General features: G+C 41.9%; 1 protein-coding gene across 25 annotated transcripts in view; it reads right to left on the bottom strand.

Annotated features, from left to right (window-relative positions):
• The window catches only part of NCOR2 (nuclear receptor corepressor 2), a 511,202-nt gene that overhangs the window by 244,879 nt on the left and 249,021 nt on the right, over nt 1–17,302 (bottom strand). For all 25 annotated transcript variants that reach the window (XM_077293242.1, XM_077293235.1, XM_077293237.1 and 22 more), the window contains 4 exons: nt 14,633–14,746; nt 1,122–1,178; nt 887–939; nt 721–787 (listed from right to left, as the gene is read on the bottom strand). In XM_077293242.1, coding sequence (XP_077149357.1) covers nt 721–787; nt 887–939; nt 1,122–1,178; nt 14,633–14,746 — 291 coding nt within the window. The remainder of the gene's footprint in view (nt 1–720; nt 788–886; nt 940–1,121; nt 1,179–14,632; nt 14,747–17,302) is intronic.

The raw sequence follows: 17,302 nt of genomic DNA on the forward strand, positions 1-17,302 counted from the left end.
GCAGCCACCTCTGCTCCACGTGAATACAGCTTCCAGTGCCCGTCTCAATTGCCAGGATAGGGTTAGGGGGATTTAAAAAAAAAAAAATATATAAGTGTAGGTTCCAGAGGTAAGACCGGCATCATTTTTGATTGTCCTGATGAAGAAGTTTTGAACTTCAACACACACTGACAAATCAACCGCATTTCTGGATGCCAATTATCTCTCATCCTTGATCCACTGGAGGAGCAGAATTAACCCTTTCTTTGTATATTTGGTTTATATCGATTTGTGGGTCTGCAGCAGCCTTAAGTCTATTAGTGATCGTGATCAAACAACCATACCAGGGGAGTGCCATTGCTTTTGGTCTCCCCACTATTACTCAGATATAACCCTATTGCGTTTATTGTTATTTCAGCTTTATTCACCTTTATAGGGATTGTCTCACAGCTTATAGACATCATGGAATGGGTCCATTTCTAAAAGCCAGAATGATGAGCGGCTCTTACTGAAGTGGGCACAGCCAAGTGGGCACAGCCACATGATCAGCCATTTATTGAATAGCCGTTGTGTAATAGTTGATTGCTGGGGGGTTACAGAAGCACGTGATATGCGGTATTTTTTCCGGAGCACAACAGCGCACTGCATTTAATATTTTGACTGCAGGTCTCTACATAGTAATATGTTATGTGCTATTGAATACGAAGCAATATGGTGCAGGCTACACTGCCCACTACTTACCCATTGCTTCCGGGCATGATTCCTTCTTTTAAAATACAGAATGAGCTTCTTACGCATGGTCTGGTTTCTAAAGTAGGAAAATTGGAAAATATAAAACCATTTATTTTCTAAATTGTTTTACAAGTAAGATGACAACTATAAAGTATTGACTGCATGATGTACTTACATTTTAATATTTTCATGGTATTGCTTGGTGTCTGACGGCTGGTTGTACAGTGGCTGTAAGGAAAATCAATGTATGTATTCACAACACCATCTAGCAGAACTTCCATGTATCATGGAGAATTATTAGAGCTGTAAGTCCCTAGTAAGTATTAGAGATAGATGCCAGTGATGCCGCCCACCTGTGATAAGTGACACGTGAAACATTTTAGTTCTGATGCATGGTGAATGTGACGTACCAGTTCCACATGAGGTCCCAGACCTTCCAGAATCCGATGAGCCGCCTCTGCCTTTTTCTGCAACACAAACAGAGCATACTTCTATCAGATCCAATTTACTCACAATATTCATGATAAATAGGAGATCTCAAGTTCTAACCTGTAGTCCAGTGGGCCTGAGAATAATAATAATAATCTTTATTTATATAGCGCCAACATATTCCGCAGCGCTTTACAGTTTAACAGTTTCAAACACAACAGTCATAGATAACAATGTTAACAATACAGTAATAAAGCAGAATAAAACAAAATACGACGACCCTGCTCGTGAGAGCTTACATACATATCTGCCACCTTCTAAGTATCTGTTCACATCTCTTTAAGTGAACACATTCTGTACTTGCACCAAGGAAACAACCTGACTTATCAGTAGGGCCCTCTGTATGTGCGAAAGAAGTGTCCATGTAGTATACTTTTCTAATATACAATGGTACACAGAGAAGGGTGGAGAAGAGGGGGATGAAGCTGCAGCACCTCTCCGGTTCTCAAGGTTTCAGTGGGAGAAAAGTGAGGAATATCAGATTAGCGCGCAACCACTTGCGATGTATTTTAGCAAGCATGTAGAGACATTAAAAAAATACAGAGGCTGGAAACAGTTGTTGGCTACTTTACATCTAAAGATACTTGAGGGACAGAAGTTTTTTTTTTTAATAATATAAAAAATATGATCAATGCACTCTGGGGAACCGATTGCATTACCTTCTATACAAGCGCATCATTTACGCTATTCCACTGCTCTACAATAGCATGGACTGTTTTAGTGTGAGCCTTTTACACTGTATAAAGCAAAATCCTTTTAGATGAAGCCAAGAAAAAAAAAGTGTATAAAAAAATAAATAAAAATCAGCAGCCAGATATTGTGTCAAGGTGCATATAGCTTATGAAGTCTGCTATTAAAAACATTCATACAATTTAGATTCTTCACTCAAACATTAATTTTCATAGCAGAGTAAGGTAGCCATCTGGTGGTTTTTCTTTAATACTACAAGCACAAAATAAGTAAATAAGATAAAATAAAATAAACCATGATAAATCTTATTAAAGGTTCTTAACCAGTTCAGGACAGGATATTTTTCCCCCTTCCTGACAAGGCACATTTTTCTGGAATTTATGGTACATACGCTTTAAAAAGGGACCTAAAACATTTTTTAATTTGGATATCCAAGTGATTTTGCCTCCTTTGTCCGGATGCAAAATGCCTACATTTTTTTATATCCCCTCTTTTGTGGATATGGGGGAAATTTCAATTAAAATAAGAAATGTGTATTTTCCCCATTTGTTATATATATATACAGTATATATATATATATATATATATATATATATATATATATATATATATATATATATATATATATATATATATATATATATATATATATATACACACACACACATATATACACACACCACAACAACTTTTTTCTGATAGTTGAGGGGCTAGAAACAGCAACTCAGACTGGTGCTGTTTGTTTTTTGTTTTTTTTTAAACTACTTCCCATTCCTATATTAACCCCAGTTAGAGGACAAATTAAATCTCCTACCTACAGAACAGAGCTATGACTTCCCTACCAAGAAGTGCATCAGAACAGTAAGCTGAAAATTAAGAGGAAAGAAACCACAGTTATCAAAATGCTTTCAACAGAAATGAGAAGTTTGGGGAATTTCTGAATGACTGCTACGCTACAAATGTGCCTGCTGTATAGGGCTTATCAGGGACTTTAATATTGGTAGCCTATACTTAAAGGGGTTTTCCAGTCAAGGGCAAATTTTGTCAAGAAGTGTAGGTTGCAAAATATTAACACTGTGTATATTAGACAGGGTTTGGATTAAGCAAGCTACATTGCTTGCCAATTCGAGCGGGTGTCCATGACCACAATATATGATTTGCATACTTGTGGTCACACGCTGACTAGTTACTCTTGCTATTTCTCTTAATGTTTGGATTCGACATGCTACATATGCTGAATCCTAACAGTGTGTTATATGCATAAGTAGAGATGAGCGAATGTGAGCAGATAAGGTGTTATCAGAGTATGATCATATGCTAACCAAGTGACTTCAGAAATATGTTTGAGTCCTCATGGCTGCATGTCTCATGGCTGTTTGCCTAACAGGTGATCCCTACATGTGTTGTGGCTGTCTAATAGCCGCGAGACATGCGGCCGCGGGACTCAAACATAGTTCTTTAGCACTCTGAAGACACTCTTATCACAGGAGCATGCTCGAATAACACCTTATCTGTGCACCTTCACTCATCACTAATGGTCATCCATCTGTGTGGAGGGATAGGGATACCAATGAGTGGTCTCCCCCCTACACTGTATACCAGACACAGTTCCACAGGTTTTGGAGTGGCTGTGCCTGGTTTAACAGTTTACGACGACTTTATCCTACAGCCGTGACTAAAAGCACCATAGACCTAACAGTTGACCACACACCTTCAACAGCTGATTGGCAGAAAATGGCTAAGCGAGCAAATATAGTAGGCTATCCTAAAAGTCAGCTATTCGTTTTAAAGAAGCCAATGAGCCCTTCAAATCCATTTACATTTATCATATTGAAATTGTAAAACATGGTTAAAATGTTATAGATCACATTCCAGATCAGAGATTTGCATGTAGCAGAAATAAAAGAGTCCAGTCCAACAGCAATAAGGCTATGTGCACACGTTGCGGATTTTGCTGCGGATTCGCAGCAGTTTTCCATGAGTTCACAGTACCATGTAAACATATGGAAAACAAAATCATCAGTGCACATGCTGCGGAAAAAAACGCGTGGAAACGCTGCGTTGTTTATTCCGCAGCATGTCAATTCTTTGTGCGGATTCTGCAGCGGTTTACACCTGCTCCATAATAGGAATCCGCAGGTGTAAAACCGCAGGTGGAATCCGCACAAAAATCGCGGTAATTCCGCAGTAAATCCGCAGTGCGGATTTACCAAAATCACCTTTCCGCAACGTGTGCACATAGCCTAATAGATGATGCTCTGATACACCTGTCATATGGGCGGGTGACGCTACATGGTCATGGCATAATAAAGGATGTACCATCGTAGTGCCACAGGAAACCTCACAACAGTTTCTCAGCTTGTGATGGAGTTCCCCGTGCCATGGCGGCCTGTCATGGGTAGTAACAGAGTGGTGAGAACTCTCTTCCCGATTGCTGCTGCAGGGGAAATACTGAGTTTCATTCATAACGTAGTTTCCATTTGTAAATTATAATTTCCATACTTACTAATATAGTTTTATATACATGATTCAGAACTGTGTAATGTGGCATACCAGTCCTTACTGCTCTCAGTCCCTCTATGTCACATGCATTAGTCTGCACTCCATCGCAAGGTCTGGAAATTATGGATACTATGACCACAGATGGTCCTCACTGTAGTAAGCAACTCTTCTGATGAACATAACCTTGGCAGTTGTACTGACATATCAAGCGAATGCCTCGGCCACATCCTATTGCTGAACGCTCTGTCTATTGGTCTGTAAATATATCTCCATCGCCACGGACTCCAGGATACCAGTTATTAGTCTGAGGAGGATTAATAAGGACATGCAGATGCAATAACTCAGCATGAGACAGCACATAAAGCAAATCCAAGGTGCTCTTAACGCTTTCCTCTAACTCCAGCCACCAGTAATAACAGCCTCAATGTATGTATTCTGGCGGATATAGCTACAATTAAAGGTCATCCTTCAAGGCCCCATGAAGAAGGTCAGACAGCAAAGCAAACATTGCGGAGGAAGCCCTTGTGGCTAATCCTGAAGGATGCTCATAATAACACCAGCACGGAAGGTGGAATTATCCGTAGATTATAATAGCGGAGCCTGAGCTGAGAAGACAATTACTGAAGCTTTCATTACCCACAGAGAGAAGAAAAAAAAACTGCAAAGGAAAGTGAACAGAAGAAGGAAACACTGGAGAAAGCAGCCGCTCTGTGAACAAGGTTTTGATTTACTGCAGACAATTTTGTAAGAACATAAGGAAGAACAGCATGAGCTTATCTTATCTCTACAGTAGATAGCAGAGCCCTGCAAAATCGGCTAACCATCGCCATTATGTATCTCGCTACAGCAATTTGTCATCAGTGGCAAAACATTGCTGTATCATGAATGCATGTCCCACACAGAAAATCTGCTGCAGAGTATGGTTCAAGACATGTGAATAGGTTTCACAAACCACTTTAAAGGGAGTCTGTCACCCCAAAATTGGCCTATAAGCTAAGGCCACCGGCATCAGGGGCTTATCTACAACATTCTGTAATGCATTCTGGAATGCTGTAGATAAGCCCCCGATGTTACCTGAAAGATAAGACAGGTTAGATTATACTCACCCAGGGGTGGTCCCGCTGCGCTGTGGTCCGATGGGCGTCGCGGTCCGGGTCCGGCGCCTCCCATCTTCATTCCATGACGTCCTCTTCTTGTCTTCCTGCTGCAGCTCCAGTGCAGGCGTACTTTGTCTGCCCTGTTGAGCGCAGAGGAAAGTACTGCAGTGAGCAGGCGCCGGGAGAGGTCAGAGAGGCCCAGCGCCTGCGCACTGCAGTACTTTGGTGTCATTGCTGCATATCAGTCCCTGCATCTCAGGCGCCGGCATCACTCTTCCTGTCTTCCTTACTGTGCTGAGTGGTCACGTGGTACCGCTCATTAAAGTAATGAATATGCACGCGTCTCCACTCCCATAGGAGTGGAGCACATATTCATTACTTTAATGAGTGGTATCACTGACCGCTCAGCACAGGAAGGAAGACAGGAAGAGTGATGCCGGCGCCCGAGATTCAGGGATTGATATTCAGCACCAGAAGGGTGAGTAGGACTGGGGAACTGGCGGTGACTTTCAGGTCAGAGGGCACAATGACGTGATTAGTGTGCGCCCTCTGCCTGAACAGTCACTGCAGAGAGCCGGTGACGCTGAGGAGCAGCGGGCAGCGACGAGGAGAGTATGTCATTTTTTTTTTTTTTTAATCGCAGCAGCAGCAGCATTATGTGGGGCATATTTTTGTATGGAGAATCTTATGGGGCATCATTAACCTTTATGCAGCATTATATGGGACATATTTTTGTATGGAGAATCTTATGGGGCATCATTAACCTTTGTGCAGCATTATATGTGGCATATTTTTGTATGGAGGATCTTACAGAGCATCTTAAGGGGCATCATTAACCTTTGTGCAGCATTATATGGGGCATATTTTTGTATGGAGAATCTTATGGGGCATCATTAACCTTTATGCAGCATTATATGGGACATATTTTTGTATGGAGAATCTTATGGGGCATCATTAGCCTTTGTGCAGCATTATATGTGGCATATTTTTGTATGGAGCATCTTAAGGGGCATCATTAACCTTAGTGCAGCATTATATGGGGCATATTTTTGTATGGAGCATCATTATCCTTTGTGCAGCGTTATATGGGGCACATTTTAATATGGAGCATCTTATGGGGCATCATTAACCTTTATGCAGCATTATATGGGGCATATTTTAATATGGAGCATCTTATGGGGCTATCATTATTGTAACAACTCTGCTGGCATCACGGCATGGCCTCTCATCTCTCACACTATCTTACCCACTGCTTCAGGCCATGATGTGGTTTCTATTTCATGCCAGCTCCATATTCTGTGTCTCTGCTCTTTGCATGCTTCCTGGTTCTTATAGAAATCAGGTGCATCTGTCTAATCTGTTCCTGACCAATTACCTAGAGGCCTCCAGTATTTAGTGCAGCTCCACCCAGTGGACTGGGCCTGTGCAATGTGTTAGCTCAGTTTGTGCTTAGCTTCTGAGTTTGCCAGGCCTTGCTCTGTGTTACTCCCTCTCTAGAGGCTTTTCTCAGTGTTCTTGCCTTGGTCTTGTTATCCGCCCTCCAGGAGGCAGAATATCCTGGTCCCGGTGTCTTTGTCCTTGTTTCTTGTCTTGTTCCATTTCCTTGTCTGAACTTAGTCTTATCTCGGTCTCCTTGTCTGTGGTTTCCTTCCCTGTTGTGTTTTTCCTTGTGTTCTCAGTCTGCTTATGCTTCGAACTCTTGCGGCTCTGCCTGCTCTGTACCTTTGTGGCTTTACCTCTGCTCCACACTCCTGCGGTTCTGCTCCTTTCTACTCTGCTTATCTTCTGCTACTGCAGCTCCTCTCCGCATTCCTTGCGGTTCTGCTTAGCTTCTGCAGCTGCAGTAATCTCTTGCTGCAGCTCCTCTCCATATTCCTTGTGGTTCTGCTCTGCTTAGCCTTTATTGCTGCGCTATCTCTTGTTGCTCTACCGCTCCTATCCACAGCCTTGCGGTTCTCTTCCAGTCTGAACAGGTCCCAACCTGTTCCTTCTTTCTCTTTTCCTTCTGGCTTGTTTCCGTACCTGCATCTCCCGTGTGAACAGGTCCCAACCTGTTCCTTCATACCTCATTCCTCTCTGCTTGTTTCCTTTCCTGCACCTCCTGTGTGAACAGGTCCCTACATGTTACTTCATACTACAAATCCGTACCTGCACCTCCAGTGTGAACAGGTCCCTATCTGTTCCTTCATACACCACATTAAACCAGCCCGGTGTTCTCTGTCGTGTCTCTGCCAGCCCTGTGTTCTCTGCCATGTCTCTGCCAGCCCTGTGTTCTCTGCCGTGTCTCTGCCAGCCCTGTGTTCTCTGCCGTGTCTCTGCCAGCCCTGTGTTCTCTGCCGTGTCTCTGCCAGCCCTGTGTTCTCTGCCGTGTCTCTGCCAGCCCTGTGTTCTCTGCCATGCCTGCCAGCCCTGTGTTCTCTGCCGTGTTTCTGCCAGCCCTGTGTCTCAGCCGTGCCAGCCTACTCGTCTGAGTTTCAGCCGTGCTCTTCTGCCAGTCCTGCCTGATGCCCGCACCAATCCTGGTGTTCCTGTCTCCCAAGTGGGATCAGCAGCCACAGCCAGACACCACCCTGGAGTAGCACCTGGCAGCTGCCTGCTGCACAAGCCTGACCTCACCATCAGAGGCTCCAGTGAAAACCTAGGCAGCTGTCATAGTCACGCCCCTTCCAGGGTAATCTGGTTTGTGGCACAGTGGGGCCACAAACCCCCCGAGCTCACGTCCACCAGTCAGGGCGTGAGCGTGACAATTATCCTTTGTGTAGCATTATATGGGGCATATTTTTGTATGGAGCATCTTATGGGGCCTTCATTAACCTTTGTGCAGTATTATATGAGAAATATTTTTATATGGAACATCTTATGGGCATCATTATACTTTGTGCAGCATTATCTGGGGCATATTTTAATATGGAGCATCTTACGGGGCCATCATCATTTGTGCAGCATTATATGGGGCACATTTTAATATGGAGCATCTTATGGGGCCATCATTAACCTTTATGCAGCATTATATGGGGCATATTTTTGTATGGAGAATCTTATGGGGCCATCATTAACCTTTGTGCAGCATTATAAGGGGCATATTTTAATATGGAACATCTTATGGGGCCATCATTAACCTTTATAAAGCATTATATGGGGTATATTTTAATGTGGAGCATCTTATGGGGCCATCATTAACCGTTGTGCAGCATTATATGGGAATATTTTTATATGGAGAATCTTATGGGGCATCATTATACTTTGTGCAGCATTATCTGGGGCATATTTTAATATGGAGCATCTTATAGGGCCATCATCATTTGTGCAGCATTATATGGGGCATGTTTTTCTATGGAGCATCTTATGGGGCCATCATTAACCTTTATGCACCATTATGTGGGGCATATTTTTGTATGGAGTATCTTATGGGGCCCATCGAACTGTATAGAGCATTATAAGGGGCGTATTTTGTATGGAGCATCTTATGGGGTTACTGATTCAATATGGATATTCAAAAACATTTATCCTACTGATGTCTTAATTAATTTAACTTTTATTGGTATCTACTGTATTTTTATTTTTGAAATTTATCAGTAGCTGCTGCCTTTCCCACCCTAGGCTTATACTCGAGTCAATAAGTTTTCCCAGTTTTATGTGGCAAAATTATGTGCCTCGGCTTATACTCGGGTCGGCTTATACTGGAGTATATATGGTACTTCTAATCAGTGCAGGAGTTTGTGAAAACAGACACTGCGATTTTCTGGCCCCTCTCTGTCATGGCATCCTTGGGAAAAGCCAATACAAGTCTATGATGGTGTCTGTATAATAATCTTATAACAATATTATTATTATAGCGCCAACATATTCCGCAGTGCTTTACAGTTTAACAGTTTCAAGCACAACAGTCATAAATAACAATGTTAACAATACAATAATTAAAGCAAAATAAGACGACCCTGCTCGTGAGAGCTTACAATCTACAATGAGGTGGGGGAGATACAAAGTACAGGTGTGTATTTACAATAATGTATTTACAATGATGGTCCTGCCATCTTTAGGGAGTGGGGATAGATGGAAGTCGTGAATGGGCTACACACACACAAACATAAAATGACTTTGATTAGGGAACATGGTAGGCCACTCTGAACAAATGTGTTTTGAGGGAGAGCCTAAAACTATGCAAGTTGTGGATGGTCCTAATATCTTGGGGTAGAGTATTCCAGAGGATTGGCGCAGCACGGGAGAAGTCTTGGAGTCAGGAGTGGGAGGTAAGGATTAGTGCAGAGGTTAGTCGAAAGTCTTGTGCAGAGCGCAGCAGTCAGTTAGGCTGATAGACAGAAATGAGGAAGAAGATGTAAGGGGGTGCTGCACTGTGGAGAGCTTTGTGGGTGAGAACAAGTGCTTTGAATTGGATTCTAAAATGAATGGGCAGCCAGTGTAACGACTGGCGAAGAGCGGACACGTCTGAATACCGATTAGCTAGATGGACGACCCTGGCTGCTGCATTAAGGATGGACTGGAGAAGAGAAAGTCGAAAGGGGGAGGCCAATTAATAGAGCACTGCAGTAGTCCAGGCGGGAGTGGATTAGGGCGACAGTGAGGGTTTTTGTTGTTTCCATGGTGAGAAAAGGGCGGATTCTAGAGATGTTCTTTAGGTGTAAGCGGCACGAGCGGGCAAGAGATGGTATATGGGATGTGAAGGAGAGATCGGAGTCAAGCGTAACACCCAGACAGCGCGCCTGCTGCCGGGGTGTTATTATGGTGCCACCCACGGAGAGGGAAATGTCAGATTTAGGTCTAGCATCCAGGCATCCCCCACATGTACTTATGCTGGCTCGTAGCTGTAAATCATTCAGCTGCGGCGATGAAAACTAAATCTCCGAGCGCTTACAAATACTCGGAGGACCCCCAAGCATGCTTGGGAAATCTCGAGTAACGAGTATATTCGCTCATCACTAGTAATGAACACTGTGTGTGCGTGCTCACAGAGCAAGAAGAATGTACGGTATAAGCTGGTGGCCATCAAAATACAGCTGCAGGCCCAAGCAATGCAGTCCCTGGGAATCTCCCTGGGGGCATGATAAAAGGTCAGTGAGGGCCACAAACGTCCCACAGACCTGAGGTATGGCTAGTGACTTATGATTGTATCTTTGTTTTTTGTATATCTCTCTATATCACGGGTGGGGAATCTCAGGCCTATGTGCCGTTTGCTTCCCTCGATGACATTTTATTCAGCCTCACGGCAGATTCCAGGGTACCACAGTGTTTGGGCCGGCAGCTGTGTTTTGACGGCCATCAGCTCATTCATTTCTTCTTGCTCTGTGAGCACATGCATGCAGTGTTAGCCACTGAACACTAAGGAACAAGCAATCAAAGATTACATCCCGACACCAGTGCCAGCGGCGTTAGCATGCAATTTGTATGGTCCCAAAAAAGGGTATAAATATCTAAATGGCCTTTGGCAGAAAGAAAAAAAAGGATTTCCAATCCCTGCTCCATATATTCAATAAATAAAGATAAAGTTTAAAAAAACAAAACAAAAAAAAAAAAAAAACAAACACACTGATGGAAAAAACGGACAGACGCCACACTGATGGTAAAAATGGACACAGATGACACACTGATGCAAAATACTAATAACACCAGTATCATTTTTTTCAGGTACATGTTTAAACACGGACGTGTGAATGAAGCCAAACACAAAGTGGGGAAACATGGGAAGGCAGATTCAAATCTGCAGTTTGCCCTATATGTCAATGATTAGCCATAGCAGAATTATATACTTATGAAGCCATATATCAAAATGCACAACAGAACATTTCTATCCCTAGAATGTATTATTAACTGCTGTTTACTTGCAAGGACTTCAGACAAAATATATACTTATATATTTATACTAGCATCAGCCAGAGCTCGTCATAGGAAGCACCCACTTAGGTGTACTTATTGTCAAATCAGGCACCACAGGGGAGCAGGACATTCACTTGTACTATGCGGAGCCTCAAAAAATATTGTATAATGGTCCTTACTTCATATTATATGCACACATACATAAATATATTTTTTCTGGAGACTAATAGGATATGTTCACTACACTTTTTTGCAGATGTTGCACCTTAGCACCTTTCATAATTGTTTTCCCTTATCAGGCTTCCAATAATCTGAAACTTAAGACGCCAATGAGTCAGATGTTGCAAACACAAAGCGGCTTCCAGTGTCCTTAAATGAACCTTAGAGTACAATAAAAGGCGGAATCGTGCAATAAGATCCCGCAGCTTTTTGTTCAGCAGACGCTGTGAGAACCGCTCTCCCCATCCCAGCAGGAGACACTCAACAGAATCCACACACTCAAGGTTCTCATGTGTGATGGGTCTAACGACCATCAGTCCGATGATGTGCTCATTAGAAAGAAGTCCTAAGAATCAAATGTGTAATGAAGAGCTTCTAAAATCATATGCAAATCAATCTGCAGCGTGCTTAAAAGTTGCATCCTAATTACCATGTACCATGTCTATGCAGTAAAATATCTCCTTATTATGTAGTTCTACAATGGAGAACCAGATTTAACCCTGTAGTGATGATGAGGCTATAATATGTTATTATTTTACTTATTATTAATTTATGGCAAAGATCAATATAAAGGGAATTTGTCAGCTGGATTGCACCCCCCCCCAAACTATTTATATGCACATGTAATGCTTTCAAACACAAGTCCAGCAATACCTTTACACGGCCAGTTTGTTCGTCCGTTACTGAGAAAGCAGTGTTTGATCTGATGTGGAAATCAGGTTGAGGATATGACGCCTCCATCACTCCAGCTCTATTCCCTACTCAGTGTCACCTCCTCCTGCTTGACTGAGCGCTCCTTTTGTCTTAACTCACACAGCACATATGCTAATCAGTCAAGCAAGAAAAGGCGGAGCTGGGCAGGAACAGAGCTGGAGTGACAGAGGCTTCAGATCAACTATAGCTCTTCAGCCTCATTTGCATATCAATACAAACATTGATTCCTCAGTAATGGAGAGACAGATGGCCAAGTAAAAGTATTGCTGGACTTATCTTGAAAGATCCAAATGAGCATATAAATAGTTTGGGATGGTGAAATCATGCTGACAGATTCGCTTTAATTGTCATACATTCCTTCTACAGTGAAAAGTATTGGATTTGCGAAATAATAGGAATAACATCAACTAACAATCAGCCTTATAATCAGGCAAAATAAAACTCCTGTGCAGGTTTATATGCTCAGATCAGGACTGTTATCGAATCTTTGTGCACTCAATGCTTCTACCATGGTAAACAGGTAGTTTTTACCGGGCAGCCAGGAGCGCCACCATTCAGGGAAAACCAGTAAAGGTGCTGAACTGCGGCCTGTGCCCATTCATTTACAAGAACGATGAAGGTTCAAGAAGTCAGACCCCATTAATCATAAAGTGAAACCATATCCTAGCAATTCTAGATTAATTCAAGTATTTAGTAAATCTATGATTCCCCTTGATATATGAATCTTTAGACTATTATTCAATTACATAGACGCCTACAAACAACACATGAATGTCGTCAAACAAGAGTTAGTAACTAGTGTTAATGAAGAATGTATTTTCTTTTACACTACAGTTGTGGCCAAACGTTTTGGGACTGCCACAAACTTGGATTTTCATACAGTTTGAGGCTTCAAGTTTTTAAATCTTTTAGTCAGATGTTTCTATGGTCACTGAAGTCCAATTATCAGCATTTCAGAAGTTTTTATTGGCAAGTAAATCAAGTTTATTCAAAGACTCAATATTTAGAGTGTTGTCCCTAGACAAATGCAATTCTCCCAGGCACTCTGGATATCCGCTTATTTGCCAAATCCTGACTGGTGGCAACCCGTTGTTGCCCAATCAGTGCTTGGATTTTATCACAATTTGTGCAGATTTTTTTTTGTTCACCTTTATTTAGATTGACCACTTTTCTCAATGGGATTGAGGTCTGGGAAGTTTCCTGGTCCAAATGTCAAAGCTTTGTAAGTTGACCAAGCCACTTCGTTATCACTTTTGCCTTGTGGCATGGTGCTCCATAAAGCTGGAAAAATCATTGCTTATCACCAAATTGCTCCTAGATGGTTAGATCTCATTCTTTATTTATGGCAGTGTTATTATGCAAAATTGTAAGTAAGACCACTGCCTTAAAGCAACCCGACATATGAATGGTCTCAGGATGCTTTTTTTTGTTGGCGTGACACAGAACTCATGGTAGCACTCACCTTTTCTTCTCCAGACAATCATATTCCTGATGTTCTAAACAGTCGGAAACTGGCTTCATAAGAGAAAATACCTTTAGCCCTGTCCTCTGCAGTCCAAACGCCGAACTTCCATGTAGAATGTCAGTCTGTCCTTGATGTTTTTCTTAGAGAAGTAGCTTATTTTCTGTCCTTTTTGACACCAGGCCAGCCTTCACCTCACTGTGCATGCAGCTGCAATGATACCTTCCTGCTGCCATTCCTGAGCAAGCTCTGCACACTGGTGTTGAGCTGATCCCATAAGTGAATACTCTTTATGAGATGGTCCTGGCACTTTCTGGACTTTCTTGGGTGCCTTGAAGCCTTGAATCTCTCAAGTTCTTAAAAGTCCAATAAATGGTAGATTTAAAGGCAATGTTACAAGCAGCAATGTCCATGCCTATAAAGCCTTTTTGAGGTAGCAATGATGATTGCACGTGTTTCATTGAAAGTAGCCATGGTCAACAGAAGTGGACAATGATTTCAAGCACCAGCCTCTTTTAAAAGCAATCAGTCTTCTCTTTTAATGCAATCAGCATGACAAAGCTCTATCAGCTACCTTGTCCTCGTCTCCTTAGCTAACAAGGAGACCACTGAAAGGATGTAAGCAGGTCGTTTTGTGGCAGGGCTAAAATTCAGCGGACATGGGATTTTTGTGATTAGGTTAATTTTCATGGCAAAGAACTAGCAATTTTTGCTATCCAATCTACGTAAAGTTAATTCAAACTGCTGCTATAGCAAACTTTGCAAAAACCAAAATTTGTGTCAGTCTTGAACTTTTGGCCACGATATACTTTAAATATGTGTACCCACATACACGCAATTCAAATACACAAGGAAAGGCTGACATTCTGGTTATTTGTTCAGACATTCACTGTACACAAACTTAACTGCTACTTACCCTGTTCTCGTCATATATAATTTGGACCAGGCTACGGTGCTTTGATTCAGTAGGAGGCGGTGAGAGGGGTCTCTCGGGCTCTAACGGTTTAGCGGCTTCTTCTTCTAACTGTTGCTGAGAAAGATAAGAAGTCATAGAAATGTCAATACCACTTTCAGAAATGTCATAGAATGACAAAGCAATAAAAATGGAAATTGTCAGCGGTGGTAACAACTAGTTATCTGCTTTAGGCTGTGTTCACACTCCCATCAAAGGCTCAGTTTTCAGTTTACATTTTGTCACATTTCACTGCAATGAAAACTTTCATTATGTATTTATGTGATCTGTAGCAGAATCCATGGCATAAATCTGAGCCAAACCCTTAGAGCAAGTTCACCCACTGCTTTATTTTTGCAACATTTTTTTCCCGTATGAAAAATGCAGCGAGTTGCAAGGAAAACAGCTGCATGCATTACATGCATTTTTGATGCAGTTTTTTGTACTGTTTTTATGCATTCAATTGAATGGGCAAAAAAAAAAACATGGAACAAAATGCACCATATGAATGTTTTTCTGCTACTGCAAAACACCGTTTTTTCCACACAAAAAAAAAAAGAAAGAAAAAAGAGGCATGAAAAAAAGTGGCAAAAAAATGCTGTTTGAACATACCCTACAGAAAGTTTAGTCTCATTCAAGGTCTACTCTCTGTGTCACTAACCGTAAAGATTTGTGGATGGAATCGGCTTAAATAAGTGATCACTTATAAAAGTGGAAAATCTGTGACCATGTGAAAAGCATTGAAAATTTTCACATGCAAATGTCTTGTGGGCAGTTTTAATATGGATTTTGGTGTGGAATGTATCCAAAATCCATGTGGAAAAAATCCTAAACGTGTATATATTTTAAAAGTGAATGTTCATTGATAATAAGTACCTGGGGAGCAAATAATGAAAAGACTAAAATATTAATGTTCCTTTGCAGTACTTGGTGCCCATGATTAGCAGAAACACGATCAGTTTGGACAGGACTACGCTGGCAGGCTCCTTGCTGTTCCCCGAATTCTCGGGCTCCTGGACTGACATACATTTTTATTTGATACTTCTAGTACCGGTTAAGTTCACATAAAAAGACAATGGGCTCATGGAAATAAAGCGCTGCTCATATGAAATGCCATGTATGTATCATTTATAAAGAATTCCGTATATGCTTGCTCCATTACAGTAAAGTCAGATTAAGCCGTTTTAAGGCATTTTAGTCATAATCTATGCGACATTTTTGAAAACAGAAGAATGAAGGGAAGGTAAAGCAACAAGTAGCTGTTGTATCTCCCAACCATAGTCAGACCGTTCTGCAGACATTGGAAAGTGGAGGGTCATTTGGCTAACAATAAAAGGGAATCCAGCTCTGTCTTTACTCTCTTCTAGAGCTGCAAAATAATCTCACGGGAACAAGTACATTCTATAACTGGCTTTCCATACAAAGACCGTGTTCTTCTGGAGGAAGATCTGTTTCTGGTTCAGATCTCGGCCTGTTCCACTAGACGCTGGATGACTGTCAAAGTAGAACTACTTTTCAGAGAACTTCTGAAGAAGCACACCCATTTGCTCAGGAAATGTGTACTTTTAATTGTTCCTCTGCCTAGCCGCCTGGAGGGACATCTGAGAAATTCCTTCATACAGGTTCACCTTTGAACACCATTTTATAGCTGACATACAGTAACATCCTACATACTGTAAAACTTCACAAAATGCTTTGATTTCCTTATTCTGTATGTTTACAGCAGATTATTTTCTGCATTCCAGTTTTCAAGCTCCAAAGGCTCTCCAAATATTCACAATATAAAATTCATTTCTTCCTAAAAGCTATTTTCAAAGACCAACAGAAGCGGAGCCAATTCCTGTCAGCCCTGAAGGCCTGGGTGCCGACAACTAATCGCCAGTATTTTGCGTGAAAATGTATATATCTATTTATATCCAACAGGGTATTAGAAGAAAAGCGCCCTTTACTATTGTGACGTCAGTGGCTTGGTGGCCTCTAGTCTATGGCAGTCATGGAATGAGTTAAGCAAGTGGAGCTTTAAGCTGACTAGATTTCCTTTTAAAGCGTGCCTCTGGTTATGAAGTTGGATTTAAGGCCCCTGCACATTACACTAATGATGACCAAACCCACCACCACTGACAGATTCGGTCGACACTCTAATATGTATCGGGGCACAACTGATGGTCAGGGGAAATGTGGATCGGTTGTCAGTTTTTAGACTTGCAATCGCATTGTTCTCCTGGAGATAAACTGCTGGCCAAAGCGTCCGCAAGTAGCTGTCCCATAGAAAACAAAGGAGTGCTATGCCAGACGAGTGCTCCTTTGTATGGGAGAGTTGGACAAGATGGGTGCCGGCAGAATCATCGTTTGGCCTATAGACATCTAATGTGTATGGGGGTCTTTAGTTGGAGAGAAGCGAAAAGAACAGTCAGTGGGGAGCACAGTAAGTTGTCAATGACCCGTTGCACATATCCTTACAGGACTCTACCACTTATGCAGCTGATCACTCTTTCCTATGAAATCTAAAAGCAAAGTCAGAAGACATGGTGCAAAAAGCTCTGAAAGCTTTACGGCAAAGATGCATTTCAACAGAGTCTTCCAGTGCAGTATTGGTGGACTAAGCATCAGGTCACAGTCTCTTGCAGCCACACT

This window comes from Ranitomeya variabilis, chromosome 1 (genome assembly GCF_051348905.1).
Source record: "Ranitomeya variabilis isolate aRanVar5 chromosome 1, aRanVar5.hap1, whole genome shotgun sequence".
NCBI classification, from domain to species: Eukaryota; Metazoa; Chordata; class Amphibia; order Anura; family Dendrobatidae; genus Ranitomeya; species Ranitomeya variabilis.